A 17,354-nucleotide genomic window follows, 5' to 3' on the forward strand; every position below is an offset into this window, starting at 1 on the left:
TTCTGGAAGATTAAGGCCTTGCCTTTCCAGAAAGGGTCAATAGTCAGAGTGCAGAATCCAAGGTGACTTTTAATATTAGTCTGCTCAACCCACGATGTACCGACCTTTTAACCTACTGCATAGCTTTTCATGTATCTATCTGAGAAACTGTTAAATGTGCCTAATTTATCTGCCTATACCACCAACCCTGGCACCGCGTTCCACATACCTACCACTCTGTGTATTAAATAAAGACTACGGTGACCTGTCCTGATGAAGGGTCTCGGCCTGAAACATCGACTACACTTTTCCATAGATGCTGCCTAGCCTGCTGAGTTCCTCCAGCATTTTGTGTGTCATACTTGTTCATTTATTTATTGAGAAAAATGATCCAATATTACATGAATTTGTTGGGAAAAGTATGTGAATCTCTGGGGTAATGCCCTCTACAAAAGCTATTTGGAGTCAGATGTTCCAATCAATGAGATGGATTGGAGGTGTGGGTTGGGGAGATGCCCTGCTTTGTAAAAAAAAAGACATACAAGGTCAGGTTACTGAAGACCCTGCTGTTCTCAAGAAAGATTTGTTTATGTCAGCCACACCTCGATCAAAACAACTTTCAGAGGATCTTAGAAGAGGAATTGTAGAGATGCATGAACCTAGAAAAGGATACAGAAACATTTCTAAAGACCTGAGTGTTCATCAGTCCACAGTAAGAGAAATTGTCTACAAGTGGAGGAAGCTCAGTACAGTTGCTGCTCTCCCTAGGAGTGGGCGTCCTGCAAAGATCACACTAAGAAGGTGAAAAAGAACCCAAGGATAACAGCAAAAGACCTGCAAAAATCTCTAAAATTTGGTAATTCTCTGTTCACGTGTCCACTATAAGAAAAACGTTGAACAAGAATGGTGTTCATGGAAGGACACCATAGAGGAAACCACTGCTCTCCAAAAAAAAACATTGCCGCACATCTCAAGTTTGTAAAAGACCACTTGGATGTTCTACAATGCTTCTGAGACAATGTTCTGTGGACAGGTGAGACTAAAGTTGAACTTTTTGCCAGAAATGCACATTGCTATGTTTGGAGGAAAAAGGGTACTGCACACTAACACCAAAACCTTATCCCAACTGTGAAGCACGGTGTAGGAGCATCTCAGTTTGGGGCTGCTTTGCTGCCTCAGGGCCTGGATGGCTTCCAATCGTTGGGGGAACATTGAATTCAAAATTGTATCAAGACATGTTACAGGAGCATGTCAGGGCAGCAGTTCGTCACCTGAAGCTTAATAGAAGTTGGATAATGCAACAAGACAACAATCCGAAAGACAAGAGTAAATCAACAACAGAATGGTTTAAAAAGAAGAAAATTTGTGTTTTGGAAGTCAAAGTCCTGACCTTAATCCTATAGAAATGTTGTGCAAGGACCTGAAGCAAGCAGTTCATGCAAGGAAACCCACTAACATCTCAGAGTTGAAGCAGGTTTATAAAAAGGAATGGCCTAAAATTCCTCCAAGCCATTGTACATGACTGGTCAACAGTTACCGGAAATGCTTGGTTGAAGTTATTGCTGCACACGAGGGTCATACTAGTTTCTGAAAACAAATGTTCACATACTTTTTCCAACAAAGACATGTAACATTGGGTCATTTTTCTCAATAAATAAATAAACAAGCATAATTTTTTTGTGTTAATTATTTAATTGGATTTTCTTTATCTAGTTTTAGTGCCTGCTTGAAGAGCTGATCACGTTTTAATCCATATTTATGCTGAAATAGAGAAAATTCTACAGGATTCACGAACTTTCTAACACCACTGTACCTCTGACATCCTCTCTATACCTTCCTCCAATCACCTTGAAAAGATGTCTTCGAGATTTGGCATTGTCACTTTTAAAGATGCCCCTCATAATCTTGTACACCTCTTTCAAGTCACCTCTCACCCTCCTTTGTTCCAAAGAGAAAAGCCTGAACTTGCCAAATCTTTCCTCATAAGACCTTCTCTCTAATCCAGGCAGCATAGTTATAAACCTGGGGAAATCCAAAGCACCACATACAAAATGTTGGAGGAACTCAGTAGATCAGGCAGCATCCATGGAAATGAGTAAACTGTGAATGTTTCGGGCCGAGACCCTTTCCCCCCCCTCTCACTTCATCTCCTTACCAGCCCATCACCACCTTCTGGTGCTCCTCTCCCTTCCCTTTATTCCATGGTCTTCTACCTTCTCCTGTCAGATTCCCTTCTTCCAGCCCTTTGTTTCTTTCACCAACGAACTTCCCAGCTCTTTACTTCACCCCCTCCACCTCCCTCAGTTTCACCTAACGCCTACCGCCTTGTATTACTTCCTTCCCCTCCTCCCACCTTCTTTCCCTGACTTATCTTTTTTTTCCCAGTCCTGATGAAGGGTCTCGGCCTGATCTATTGACTGATTACTCTTTTCCATAGATGCTGCCTGGCCCGCTGAGTTCCTCTAGCATTTTATGTTTGTGTAGCATTGTAATAAATCTCCTTTGCATCCTCTCTAAAGCTTCCACATCTTTCCTATAATGAGGTGACCAGATCTGAACATAATTCATCCATGTACATATTTAAGTGCCTCTTAAATTTCCCTAATGCATCTACCTTTACCACTACCTTTTGGCTGGGTGTTCCATATACTCACCACCCTCTGTTTTTTTAAAAAAAAAATTGTCCCTGACATCCCTTCTTATACTTTACTCCAGACACCTTAAATTATGCCCCCTCATATCAGCCATTTCTGTCCATGGAAATGGTTTTGGCTGGCTACTTTATCTATGCCTCTTGTCATCTTGACCATCTTTATTGAAATACAATTACAAGGAGATGGAAGAGACTGCAGCTGTTGAAATCTGGAGCAATATCAATCTGTTGGGATTAACTGCTGGATGCCAGAGGTTAAAATTTTCAGCGGTAGGTGTGTGGAACATCCTTCCAGTGGTGGTAGAGGCAGATACATTAGGGGCATTTAAGAGACTGTTAGATAGGCACATGGGTGATCGAAAAATGGAGGGCTATGTGGGTGGGGAGGATTAGATTGATCTCAGAATAGGTCGAAGATTCAGCACATAGTGGGCTGAAAGGCGTGTACTACACTGTGGTGTTCTATGTTGTATGAACTCAGTTGGTCAGGCAGCATCTGTGGGAGGTACAGGGCGGTCACATATTCAAGACAAGACTTGGCATCAGGACCAAGCTTTCTTTGCATTTCTTAGTTCTACTGTGAATGCCTGCAAGAAAATGAATCTCAAGGTAGTATATGCTTACATATGTGTACTTTGATAATAAATTTACTTTGAACTTTGAGCTTGGAATGAGGGGGATTGAAAGTATTGCATAGGAGACATTTAGAGTCTGTTTTCCTGGTGTGATGTTGCTTTGTTTTGGAAGTAATGGTCTGCACAATAAACCCTTGCTTGTTATCCGTCTGACTGTCTGATTTTCCAATTTCATCCTTTAGGTAACGATTATCAGTGCTTTTGTTTTCCCTCAATTACCTCCAAAGCCACTGAATATTTTCTTTGTTGTCTGCATCATACTGAGTTGCGTCTCAATTGCTGTTCTTGTAAGTATTGATCTTTTGTAACCAGCATCATGTGGTAGAAATTGTTATGCAGAGGAATTATTTTGAAAATTAATATATGAAGTTATTTATAAATGTAATATTCATCAGAATCAGGGTTAGTCTCACAATGTATGCCAGTGATATTGAACCTGATTCTGATGATTGTCACTGACGGAGAGCGCTTGGTAAACACGTACACAAACTTTGCTTTGTCATTTTGCTGTGTCATCAGTGTCATCTTAAAATGGGGTGCCTTTCCCACCATACACGGTGGAGTATTCCATTTCTTTAGTAAAGGACATGTGTAAATATTTGTATACTGTATTTAAGTTAAATAATTCTATTTATTTTGTAATATGATTGTGGGGTGCATTATATTCTAACTTGTGTAGTCTTAAGTTAACTTTGTTGGTAATTAAAGATGGTAGGTCCTGGTGCCTAAAAATATGGCGTGCATCATTCTTGCTGAGGAAGGGAGCTGCCAGACAAATGGTGCATGCAAGCTTGATTTCAACATTTAAGAGAAGGTTGGATAGGTGCATGGATAGTAGGGGTATGGAGGGCTATGGACCTGGTGCAGGTCAGTGGCAGTAGGCAGCTTAAGTGGTTTCTGCATGGACTAGGTGTGTTTCTGTGCTATACTTCTCTATGGTGTACAAAGGCTGTAATAAATCTAGTCAAGAAGAAAATTAGAGCCAGAAGGGGCCACGAGAAGGCCTTGGCGGGCAGGATTAAGGAAATCCCCAAAGCATTCTACAAGTATGTTAAGAGCAAGAGGATGAGGTGAGAGAATAGGAGCTATCAAGTGTGACAGTGGGAAAGTGTGTATGGAACTGGAGGAGAGAATAGAGGTACTTAATGAGTACTTTGTTTCAGTATTCACAACAGAAAAGGATCTTAGTGATTGTGCTGATGACTTGCAGTAGACTGAAAAGCTTGAGCATGTAGATATTAAGAAAGAGGATGTGTTGGAGCTTTTGGAAAGCATCAAGTTGGATAAGTCGCCGGGACCAGAGGGAATGTACCCCAGGCTACTGTGAGAGGCAAGGGAGGAGATTGCTGAGCCTCTGGTGATGATCTTTGTATCATCAATGGGGACGGGAGAGGTTCTGAAAGATTGGAGGGTTGCGGATGTTGTTCCTTTATTCAAGAAAGGGAGTAGAGATAGCCCAGGAAATTATAGACCGGTTTGTCTTACCTCAGTGGTTGGCAAGTTGATGGAGAAGATCCTGAGAGGCAGGATTTATGAACATTTGGAGAGGTATGATATGATTAGGAGTAGTCAGCATGGATTTGTCAAGGGCAGGTCGTGCCTTACGAGCCTGATTGAATTTTTTGAGGATGTGACTAAACACATTAATGAAGGAAGAGCAGATGTAGTGTATATGGATTTCAGCAAGGCATTTGATAAGGTACCCCATGCAAGGCTTATTGAGAAAGTAAGGAGACATGGGATCCAAGGGGACATTGCTTTGTGGATCCAGAACTGGCTTGCCCACAGAAGACAAAGAGTGGTTGTAGTCGGGTCATATTCTGCATGGAGGTTGGTGACAAGTGGTGTGCCTCAGGGATCTGTTCTGGGACCCTTACTCTTTGTAATTTTTATAAATGACCTGGATGAGGAAGTGGAGGGATGGTTTCGTAAGTTTGCTGATGACACAAAGGTTGGGGGTGTTGTGGATAGTGTGGAGGGCTGTCAGAGGTTACAGTGGGACATTGATAGGATGCAAAACTGGGCTGAGAAGTGGCAGATGGAGTTCAACCCAGATAAGTGTGAAGTGGTTCATTTTGGCAGGTCAAATATGATGGCGGAATATAGTATTAATGGTAAGACTCTTGGCACTGTAGAGGATCAGAGGGATCTTGGTGTCTGAGTCCATAGGACGCTCAAAGCAGCTGCACAGGTTGACTCTGTGGTTAAGGCGGCATATGGTGTATTGGCCTTCATCAATCGTGGAATTGAATTTAGGAGCCAAGAGGTAATGTTGCAGCTGTATAGGACCCTGGTCAGACCCCACTTGGAGTACTGTGCTCAGTTCTGGTCGCCTTACTACAGGAAGGATGTGGAAGCCATAGAAAGGGTGCAGAGGAGATTTACAAGGACGTTGCCTGGATTGGGGAGCACGCTTTATGAGAATAGGTTGAGTGAACTCGACTTTTTCTCCTTGGAGTGAAGGAGACTGAGAGGTGACCTGATAGAGGTGTACAAGATGATGAGAGGCATTGATCGTGTGGATAGTCAGAGGCGAAAAATGGTTGCCACAAGAGGACACAGGTTTAAGGTGCTGGGGAGTAGGTACAGAGATGTCAGGGGTACGTTTTTTACTCCAGAGTGGTGAGTGTGTGGAATAGTCTGCCGGCAATGGTGGTGGAGGCCTTTTAAGAGACTTTTAGATAGGTACATAGAGCTTAGTAGAATAGAGTGCTATGGGTAACCCTAGTAATTTCTAAGGTAGGGACATGTTCGGCACAACTTTGTGGGCCGAAGGGCCTGTATTGTGCTGTAGGTTTTCTATGTTTCTATGACTCTGTGAGAGATAGAGCTGCCAAAAGTTCACTCTGGACATAGTAAATAGCTATAGTGGTGTTTTCTGGTAGATTCCTTTTGTAAATATTGGCTGTTTTCACCATTTCCCCTAACTTTTGTAAGTTTGATTTTTGACACACTGAATAAACACCCTTGCTTGAATGTGTGAAGTAACTCCAGCCATGTGTTTCTTCAATTGTAACCCATGATCTAACAATCACGGTTGTAGATAACTTTTTTCATGTATTGATTATTGAAATCACCTATTGACAGGAAGAAAGGTGTGTTTTGTGAATAAATATGAAAAGTGTTTAAGTGGTGCAGAGTGTTTAAGAAATATTTCCAATTTGACAGAGATAATCTGTTTAGTGAGTTTCTCCTGAAACCATGGTTGGGAGTTGATATTCCCAGTTATACAGTCTTCAGGGAAGGGGGAGGGAAATGTTCCAGGTGTAAGGAAATGAATAAATCTGAACTGTCGAGAAAGAATTTTGGGAAAAGAAATTATTTTTTGTTAAATTCTGAGTGGCAGCAAAGTTGATCAGACTCTGGCTAGAATTGGAGGCAAAAATTGGAGGTCAGTCAGCGTCTGTGAGGGCAGGGAAAGGAATTGTCAATGTTTTGGGTTGAATCCGTTTCAGGATTGAGATTGGAGAGGTGAGATGGCCAACATTTAGAGGGGAAGGGGTGGGGGTTAGTGAGAGGGGGAATGGGAGGATTGAGGAACCTACAGAGGTTTGGCCAGATTCTGCCATTTCATGACTGCTAGCCCTCCTCTCATTGTAACTATCCCAGCTTGGGTATCTTCACTATCAGACAATAGTGAATCTGGACTTCATTGCCACATACGGCTGTGGAGGCCAAGTCATTGGGTATTTTTAAAGTGGAAGTTGATAGGTTCTTGATTAGTCATGGTGATGTGTTACGGGGAGAAGGCAGGAGAAAGGGGTTGAGAGGGATAATAAATCAGCCATGATGGAATGGCCTAATTCTGCTCCTATGTCTTATATTTTTCAGATTTGCTGGTACCGACAAGGGGACCTGGAGCCTAAATTCCGAAATCTCATCTACTACAATTTATTTTCCACTATTCTGCTGTGCATTTGTGCCAATTTGTACTTCCACAACGTCGGAAAATGATTTCTGCACGCAAGCACGAGAATTTGTGCCTGTGACCTGCTTAAAAACGGGAGGCATCGCGCAGAAGTTCCCGGATGCCTCATTGGATTTTTCTGGTCTGCACCGCGAGACAGCGTTTTGCCAAAGTGCAGTGAGTTTTTACATCAGCTTCTCATTGTGACATTGAGCTCGAAATAGGCAGCATTACATTTGAGCTGGGGTGAACGCTGCAGTCATTTTCCAAACTAACTTCTACAACTTTGCACTAATGAACATTCCAGACTTGCCAATGTTTTGAGATACACACATTCCCTTTTTGTAAAGGGTGATTTTTGTTCTCCTGAAAATCCTTTTTTAATTATATAAAGCACTTGAAAGACAAAGTAAAACACATTAGAAATGAAGATTCTGCAGGACGAATGTTTATTTTGTCTTGAACTTGACTGCACTATGCAACCACTTAACTCTACTGTGTTTGTACAATGAAATGATAGTCAAACCAAGACTCAACTGAGCAGACAACACACTGTAGGAAAGCATTTACTTTGTTTTAAAGAATAAATAGTAATAAAATAATTTATATACATTGAACTTGCAATATGCTCTGTTCATTTGTGCATAAAAATAACTTGAATACTAATGTGAGTAATTGGTGAAATGGGATTGAGTTCAGGAGCCGCGAGGTAATGTTACAGCTCTACAAACCCTGGTTAGATCACACTTGGAATATTGTGTTCACTTCTGGTAGCCTCATTTATAGGAAGGATGTGGAAGCTTTAGAGAGGGTGCAGAGGAGATTTACTGGATTAGAGCATGAGTGAGCTGGAGCTTTTCTCTTTGGAAGAAAGGACAATTAGAGATGACTTGATAGAGGTGTACAAGATGATGAGAGGCATAGTTCGAGTGGGCAGCCAGCACCTTTTCCAGGGCAGAAATAGCTAATAAGAGAGGGCATAATTTTAAGGTGATTGGAGCAAAGTATAGAGGGATGTCAGAGGTAAGTTGTGGGTGTGTGGAATGTGCTGCCAGGAATGGCAGTAAAGGCAGATACATTAGGGATATTTATGAGACTCTTGATAAGCACATTGATAATAGGGGGGGGGGAAGGAGGGTTATGGGGTGTGTAGGGTTAGATTGATCTTGGAACAGACAAAAAGTTTGGCACAATATTGTGGCCGAAGGACCTGTGCTGTTGTTTGTTCACAAAACCTTAAGTATTTTTATTGTTACTATAGTGCAAGCCTGCTTCGGGGCAGTGTTTGTCCTTCATTATACCTTGGGCAGTTGCTTTTTGTTTTGAAGGTGGTGGGACAGAGGTATTTATTTAGCGGTACAGCCCTTTGAGCCGTGCTGTCCCAACAACCCCACAACCCCAATTAACCCTAAACTAATTACGGGACACTCTACAATTACCTATGAACCTACCTGGTACATCATTGGAAACCAGAACACCCAGAGGAAACCCACACATTCCACGGGAGGACAGACAAAGACTGCCTACAAAATGGTGCCAGAATTGGACTCCAGAACACTTTGTTCTATCCTGGACTAAGATGCACTGGGAAATTCAGATACTTAGGTCCTAACATACAATCAGGTTGCAACAAGATGTATGAAACTCAGAACATTTAACCCCCCTTGCAATACCTGAATGTGCGTTTGTGTGCATAAAACCCTTGGAGACAATGGATAATGACGTTCAAAGCTGCTTTGTACAGAGTTGTTTTATAAGCTGTGAAGACTTAAAACTAGAAACTTTCAAACTATCTTAAAGGTGAAGTTAAATTCATTCAGTAAAAAAAATAACACTTCCATTTCACAGTTTCTCAACTGCTTAAATAAATAACCCTATCTGTCAATCTTTAACATAATAAGTGGAGGGGGAGGGCTGATACATTTATTGAATATATCATTTCCTTGGTACAATGTCACATTTAGTAAATCTGTACCACAGAAAAGTGAATTCAAATGACAATGATGCTGTGAAATTTCAGTTCTATGCAGTTTCTTTTTTGAAGGCAGCACCATACATGGAAATATCAGTGTTCCTTGGTCTGTTTCCATCAGCGTTCCTCACGGAGCATACAGGTACACAGTTGATCTTTACTCGTCTGGATCTGGGTTTTCCAGCGATGAGCTGATGATGTCTGTGCAGCCCCCTTGGGTTTCTAAAATAGGATCTACAAAGGGAAGATAATGAATATATTTAAGGTAGGGTGGCACGGTAGCACAGTGGTTAGCACAACGCTTTACAGTGCCAGCAACCTGGGTTCAGTTCTCCTCGCTATCTGTAAAGGAGTTTGTTTATTCTCCCTGTCATCATGTGTGTTTCCTCTGGGTGCTCCAGTCCAAAGATTAAAGGTTTCAAGATTGTTTAATGTCATTTCCAGTAAAGGAGAATGAAATAATTGTTACTCCAGATCTGATGCTGGCAGCACTATTAAAAACTCAATTAGATAAAGAAATTAAAAATTGTATTTTTTATAATAAAAAGATACACACAAGATAACTCCCTCTTACTGGTTTTTCCCCTAGTACCTTCTCCTTCCCACCCTCCCCCCACCTTCTTTATAGGGCCCCTGCCCCTCCCTCTTCAGTCCCGATGAAGGGTCTTGACCCGAAACCTTGACTGCTCGTTTCCACGGATGCTGCCCGACCTGCTGAGTTCCTCCAGCTTGTTGTACGTGTTGCTTTGACCCCAGCATCTGCAGTGTACTTTGTGTGAACTTACATAGATTGACTATATGTCCATGAAGTGACACTAGGCACAGATGTGTCTGTACAGAAGGTGACTCTGCCAGGAAGTGATAAAGTAGTGGTGATTGAGGGTGGGTTAGTGGGTGGAGGTGTAGATCAACCTTATTGTTTGCTCTCTGTACACACATGACTTACGTGGCTAGGCATAGCTCAAGTACCACCTACAAATTTGCTGACAATACAACCATTGTTGGTAGAATCTCAGGTGAAACAAGAGGGTGTACAGGAGTGAGATATGCTAACTAGTGGAGTGGTGCTGCAGCAACAACAACCTGGCACTCAACATCAGTGAGACGAAAGAGCTGATTGTGGACTTCAGGAAGGGTGAGACGAAGGAACACATACCAATCTGTTAATCAACGAATGTAGGGTCAGGTAGATTAATGGATTCAACAGAGAAGTTCTAATGTTCAATATGATCATGATATCTCTGCTGGTATTACTAATATAAGACAAGAATTTGTTCAGTAGATTTCCTTAATTGAGCCAGTCATTCTCTTAATAGTATCCACATACTGAATTGGGAAAGTGTGAGCTCTAGATTATATAAATACCCATTAGGATAGAAGTACCCAGACAGGTAGAAGTACTAGACAGGTATATGGAGGAATTTAAGGTGGGGGGGTTATATGGAAGGCAGGGATTGAGGGTCAGCACAACATTGTGGTGTGAAGGGCCTATAATGTGCTGTACTATTCTATGTTCTAATCCTCAGAGGGATCAGAAGTGGAGAGAGTGAGCAGCTTCAAGTTCCTGGGTGTCAAGATCTCTGAGGATCTAACCTGGTCCCAACATATTGATGCAGTTATAAAGAAGGCAAGAAAGCAGCTATACTTTATTAGGAGTTTGAAGAGATTCGGCATGTCAACAAATAAACTCAAAAACTTCTATAGTTGTACCGTGGAGAGCACTCTGACAGGCTGCATCACTGTCTGGTATGGAGGGGCTACTGCACAGGACCAAAAGAAGCTGCAGAGGGTTGTAAATCTAGTCAGCTCCATCTTGGGTACTAGCCTACAAAGCACCCAGGGCATGTCCTTTTCTCACTGTTACCATCAGGTAGGAGATACAGAAGCCTGAAGGCACACACTCAGCGATTCAGGAACAGCTTCTTTCCCTCTGCCATCCGATTCCTAAATGGACATTACCTCACTTTAAAAAAAATATACAGTATTTCTGTTTTTGTACATTTTTTAATAATCTATTCAATATATGTAATTGATATAATTGTTTATTATCTTTTATTTTTTTCTCTTTGTTACACAAGGTCAAGGCGACATTGTAGTATGCAAAACAACTACATACTTCCCTGCACTGTATTCCTTAAAAAAGCCTGAACCATCTCTGGACCTTCTCCAATGCCAGCACAAACTTTTTTAGATAAGGGGCCCAAAATTGCCTCAAGATATTCCAAATACAGCCGTATAAAGCCTCAGAATTATATCCTTGCATTTATATTCTAGACCTCTTGAAATGAATGCTAGTATCGTATTTGCCTTTCTTACTCCTGACTCAACCTGCAAGTTAACCTTTAGGGAATCCTACACAAAGACTCCCAAGTCCTTTTGTACCTCTGATTTCTGAATTAGCTCCCCATTTAGAAAATAGTGTACAGTTGGCCCTCCTTATCCGCGGGCGATTGGTTCTGGGACACCCCGCGGATACCAAAAAACGTGGATGCTCAAGTCCCTTACTTAACCTGTTTCAGTGCGGTGGACTTTAGGACCTGGCGCAGCTCTGGATCCACAGTGTTTCTGTTCACGAAAATAATCACAATCACGATTGAAAATAAAGTGCAAGTAATGAAGCGATCGGAAAGAGGTGAAACACCATCGGTCATTGAAAAAGCGTTAGGCTACAGTCTGTCAACGATTGGAACAATTTTAATGGAGAATGTGAAAGGCCCTGCTCCGATGAAAGCTACAATTATTACTAAGCAATGCAGTGATTTTATTATTGAAATACACACATTTCTTAAGTGTTTTATTTGCATAGAAAGGTAAAATATATACTATATACAAAGACAAACGTTTGACTAAATGACGCTAAATAATACCTGATGTTCTGACTTCAAAACCGACTTAAAGACGGACTCAGGAACGGTACTCGTTCATAACCCGGGGACTGCCTGTACTTCTAAATCATCTCTGGATTACTTATAAATAGCTACTACAATGTAAGTGCTATGTAAATAGTTGTTATACTGTATTGTTTAGGGAATAATGACAAGAAAAATAGTCTGTACATGCTCAAACAATGAGTGCTGGAGAGAGAACTTCCGGGTTTTCCCGATCCACGGTTGGTTGAATCCGCGCATGCTGAATCCGTGGATAAGAAGGGCCGACTGTACCATGCCTTCTTTGAAAGTGCATGGCCACACACTTCCCTGCACTGTATTCCCGTTTAAAAAAAAGCGACTGGGGCCACTCAGGACATCCTGTGCTGAGACGTTGGATTGTGTGTAATTTGGCACTTGGCAAAGGCCAATAAAAGTAAGTTTTAAGTGGAGCAGTCATTGTGTGAGTGAGACAGTGTTAAAGTGGGGAGTTCAGGCTTTGGCTCAGAGGGGCTTCAGCGAAGAGGGGAGGAGCTGTAGATTTTTTTTGTTACATTTTCTTTCTTTCTTATTGCACAGACAGAACAGTAGAGATACCAGACAGGGTAGTGGAATGCTCCTCTTGCGGGATGTGGGAAGGCAGGAAGACCTCCAGTGTCCTTGACGACTACACCTATCCAATTGAAGCATCATTCAGACAGTGTTAAGGAGTTGGAGCTGGAATTGGATCACTGGGGAGGCTGAGGTTAACAGACAGGGCATGCAAGGAGGTAGTTACACCCAAGGTGCAAGACACAGGTAACTGGGTGACTGTCACGAGGGGGAAAGGGGATAGACAGTTAATTCACAGTACCACTGTGGCCATTTCCCTCAACACTTTGGATACTGTTTGGGAGGATGAACTAACCAAGAAAAGCTGCAGCAGTCAGGTCTCTAATATCAAGTCTGGCTCTTTGGCTCAAAATGGAAGGGAGAGAAGAGGTGAGCTGTAGTGATAAGGGATTCAAAGGTTAGGGGAACAGACAGGAGGTTCTATGGACAAGAACAAGATTCCTGGATGGTATGCTACCTCCCCTGGGTGCCGAAGTCAGGGGCATCTTGGATAGAGTCTACAGCAGCCAGAGGTCTGGACCATGTCAGTCTATAGGGACCTTAGCAAGGCAAGGTCCCACAGGGGAGATTGGTCAAAAAGGTTCAGGCGATTGGCATTCATGGAACAGACACTGGCTTTGTGGGAGAAGTAGAGAGTGATAGTAGATGGTTTCCTTTCAGGCTGGTGGAGTGCCACAGGGATCTGTGCTGGGTCTACTGTCATCTATATCAACCATCTGGATGATGATGTAATAAACTGGATTAGCAAATTTGTAGATGACACCAAGATTCACGGTGCAGTGGACAGTGACGAAGGCTATCAAAACTTGAAGCAGGATGAAAAACTGCAGATGGAATTTAATGCAGACAAGTGTGAGTTGCACTTTTGAAGGACAAACCAGGGTAGGTATTACTGTGAACAGTAGGGCACTGGGGAGTGCGGTGGAACAGAGGGAATCGGAATACAGGTCTATAAGTTATTGAAAGTGGAGGCACAGGTAGATAGGGTCAGAAATAAAACTACTGGCACACTGGTCTTCATAAATCAGTGTACTGAGTCAAGGAGTTATATTGAAGTTGTATGAGACATTGGTGGGGCCTAATGTGGAGTATTATGTTGAGTTCTAGTCACCTACTTAATGATATTAATAAAATTAAAAGTACAGAGAAAATTTACAAGGATGTTGCCAGGACTTGAGTTACAGGGGAAAGTTGAGTAGATTAAGACTTTACTCCCTACAGCATAAGAGAATGAGGGGAGAATTGATAGAGGTATACAAAATTATGACAGGTATACATAGCATAAGTACAAGCAGGCTCTTTCCAGTGAGGGTCTAACATGGATTAAGGGTGAAAGGTGAAATATTTACCTTCACTCAGAGGGTGGTGAGAGTATGGAATGAGTTGCTAGCACAAGTGGTGGATGTAGGTTCGTTTCAACATTTAAGAGAAATTTGGATAAGGGGTATGAAGAATATGGTACAGGTCAATGGGGCTAAGCAGACTGATAGTTCAGCATGGACTAGGTGGGCCCCATGGGCCTGTTTCTGTGCGGTAGTGCTCTGTGACTATCTGCCACTTCTTTGCTCATTCTCCTAATCTGTCCAAGTACTTCTGCAGACTCGCTGCTTCCTCAACGCTATCTGCCCCCTTCAGCTATCTCTGTATCGTATAGCACATTCCCCTCTCGGTGCTCAGTATGTTGTTTCACGGTGAGTTATTGGTATCTCTTCAGTGCAGGGATCTACAATTAGAAGTTGTGAATGAGGAGCCCACGGGGAGAGTGGAAGCTGAGGAAGGCAGTTCACTGCCACCATGAGCCTGTATCCGGAGGGTAGCGGGTAGGGTTGTAAAGGAAGATACACAGTTATTCTGCAGTCAGTTACATCGTATCCCAAAGGTAACCATGTAGGGTTGTAAGGGAAGGTAGGGAGTTACTCTGCGGTCAGTTACATGGTGTATGGCTGATGCTGTAACGAAAATCTTGTCTAATTCCCAGCACAGTTGTCCTCCACAAGGCTGGTTTCATAAAACAATGCTACAATTTGACAAGCACATTACCCATGGCAATTTTTATTTAGAAAAATAACAGTGAAATTATTTTTTTAAAAATTTAGAGTTTTAAGAAATGCAATATTTGGATGTTTTTTGTGCAAGGTACTGCATGAATGTTGCAGACACAAACCCGATGTTCAAGTTTCCTCACCGGTCAGCGTCGATAGCGGCAAAACGGAATCATTGTCAATGTCGTCTGTGGGCTGAATGAAGCTGTGATCCGAGGATACGATGAGTGTTGCTTCTTCATCAATGCCTGCGTCGATGCCGGGAGATACCAGAGCCTGCCAGTCAGGAAATAGTTGGGAAGATGCCAGTTTACCATTTCTTGGGACATAGAGATCCTCGGCAAGGCCACCATTTATTGCACATTCCCCAAATGCCCTGAGAAATCATACAGCACTACAGCACATCAACAGTCCGTCTGCCCATGCCAACCTGTTTTACTAGCTCGCCCAAGTACCTGCACCTGGACCATAACTCTCCCTTCCTATCCATGTACTGATCAAACTTTTCTTAAGTAGGCAGCATGGTAGCATTGCACTTCACAGCACCAGTAATCAGGGCTCAATCCCAGCTGCAGCTTGTAAGGTGGCACCCATCATAAAGGACTCTCACTATCCGGACATGCCTTCCTCAGTGCTCCCAGCAGGAGGAGGTGCAGGGGTCTGAAGACCCACATTCAACGTTTATCAGGAACAACTTCTCAGCCATCAGATTTCTGAATGGTCCACGAACGCGTTATTCGTCTTTTGCACTATTTATTTATTTACCCAGTATGTGATCCTAAGAAACTGCAGAGAGTTGTGGGCACAACTCAGCACATCATGGAAACCAGTCTCCCCTCCACGGACTGTCTACACCCTGCTGCCTTGGTAAAGCAGCCAGCATCATGAAGAACCCCACCCATCCCAGACATTCTCTCTTCTCTCCCTTCCTATCAGGCAGAAGGTATAAAAGCCTGAAAGCATGTACCACCAGGTTCGAGGACCGTTTCAATCCCGTGTTCAGACCATTGAATGGTTCACTAGTATAATAAGATGGACTCCTGCACTCACAATCTACCTCATTATGATCTTCTATTGTTTACCTGTACCACACATTCTCTGTAGCTGTTACACTGTATTCTGTTAGTGTTTTACTTTGTTCTACCTCAGTGCGCTGTGCGATGATCTGATCCGTATTAACAGTATGCAAGACAAGCTTTTCATTGTATCTCAGTATATGTGACAATATTAAACCGATTCTAATTCCACACCTTTGTGATTAAGGAACATTACTGGAATATGTATTGCCTTATTACACAGGTAGCTAAATTTAATCCTCTTCCTATTTCCTGCCTGCTTTCTTATTAGAATTTGAGTTCTTACCTCTGCTGTGTAAGCACCACTGAGATCAGACCGCACCTCAACTTCCTGCCGGAGGTCTGTCTTGTTAATATTGACACCCGAGCCCATCATATCTTCACGACTGTCACAGTTGAGGCTTGCTTGGTCAATCTCTGTCCTGGCAAGGTTGCTCTGACCAGCACCTTGGTCCTCGGTTAGCTTTGCCTCATCGATCTCACTGTAGGTAGTGGAGTCAATCTGGCGCTCAGTCAAAGCAGCTTGGTCAATTTCGGGGTCAACCGTCAGCTCCGCTTGGGTTATGGAGGAAGTAATGTCATCGGTGGCAACTGCATGGATGATGACGCTTGGCTGTGCCATCTGTACACTGGGGTTGTCACTGGTACCGTGGAGGAGGGTTTCAGACTGTTGGCACAGGACAGAACAGGCTTCAATTTAATTGGAAACAGCTGGAAAGCTGAACACTTAAACTTTTCAAAATGCTGCTAACATTGTAAATACATGCTGGGTGGGAGGCGGGGTGGAAGAGGGGATGAGCTCCCACTACCTATTACATCCTCCCAATGGCATGTGTCTTAAATAGACTCTGACAACCAAGTCCAGCTTCTGACCATCACATGTGGCTTAGCTACAAAGCCCAGCAGAACATTTCTACTGACAGCAGAAGGGGCAAAGGCGGGTTCCTGGCATCTTAAACCCAGTCACTTCAGGCAGATAGGCCTTATGAGCCATGGCTGGCAGTTCATCTCGAAAGAAATCTCTGATCTGAAACCTCCACTGCTTTGCAGCGATACCCACTCATGGGGAAGGCTTTGGGAGTAAACCCTGAGGAAACTCCGGAGCTGGAGTCCCTAAGGCAGTCCTACGTTGAGTTCACCATTGACTGGCAACTCCTGGATCAATCCGAGTCAGCATGGATTTATGAAGGGAAAATCATGCTTGACTAATCTTCTGGAGTTTTTTGAGGATGTAACTATGAAAATGGACAAGGGAGAGCCAGTGGATGTACTGTGCAGAGGAGATTTACCAGTATGCTGCCTGGATTAAAGAGCATGTCTTATAAGGAAAGATTGTGCGAGCTGGGGCTTTTCTCTTTGAAGTAAAGAAAGATGATGGGTGTACAGGATTAGGTCATGTAGGCAGCCAGCATCCTTATCCCAGTGCAGAAATGGTTAATATGACTAATATGACCAGGCATAATTTTAAAGTGATTGGAGGGAAGTATAGAGTGGAATGTCAGAAATAGGCATTTTACACAGATAGAGGTGATGTATATGTGCTTTGTGATAAATTTACTTTCAACTTTGAGTTTAAAGGGTTACATGAGGGGCAAGATTTATTCATGTGGA

The 17,354-nt window shown here is 42.7% G+C and overlaps 2 protein-coding genes across 5 annotated transcripts in view; one reads left to right on the plus strand and one right to left on the minus strand.

Annotated features, from left to right (window-relative positions):
* Positions 1 to 7,791, plus strand: part of tmem243b (transmembrane protein 243, mitochondrial b) — a 41,936-nt gene extending 34,145 nt beyond the window's left edge. Inside the window, exons 4-5 of the mRNA XM_073066448.1 lie at positions 3,450 to 3,554; positions 7,099 to 7,791. Coding sequence (XP_072922549.1) covers positions 3,450 to 3,554; positions 7,099 to 7,221 — 228 coding nt within the window. The 3' untranslated portion in view covers positions 7,222 to 7,791. The remainder of the gene's footprint in view (positions 1 to 3,449; positions 3,555 to 7,098) is intronic.
* Positions 7,792 to 7,930: 139 nt separating this feature from the next.
* Positions 7,931 to 17,354, minus strand: part of dmtf1 (cyclin D binding myb-like transcription factor 1) — a 101,068-nt gene continuing 91,644 nt past the window's right edge. For 2 of the 4 annotated variants that reach the window (XM_073066435.1, XM_073066436.1), the window contains exons 15-17: positions 16,030 to 16,410; positions 14,811 to 14,943; positions 7,931 to 9,380 (exon numbers count right to left, since the gene is read on the minus strand). In XM_073066435.1, the coding sequence (XP_072922536.1) occupies positions 9,304 to 9,380; positions 14,811 to 14,943; positions 16,030 to 16,410 (591 nt within the window). In that variant the 3' untranslated portion in view covers positions 7,931 to 9,303. Of the gene's footprint in view, positions 9,381 to 11,651; positions 11,712 to 14,810; positions 14,944 to 16,029; positions 16,411 to 17,354 lie in introns of all 4 variants that reach the window. The other 2 variants (XM_073066437.1, XM_073066438.1) reach the window with 2 other exon arrangements.

This window comes from Hemitrygon akajei, chromosome 14 (genome assembly GCF_048418815.1).
Source record: "Hemitrygon akajei chromosome 14, sHemAka1.3, whole genome shotgun sequence".
Taxonomy (NCBI): Eukaryota; Metazoa; Chordata; class Chondrichthyes; order Myliobatiformes; family Dasyatidae; genus Hemitrygon; species Hemitrygon akajei.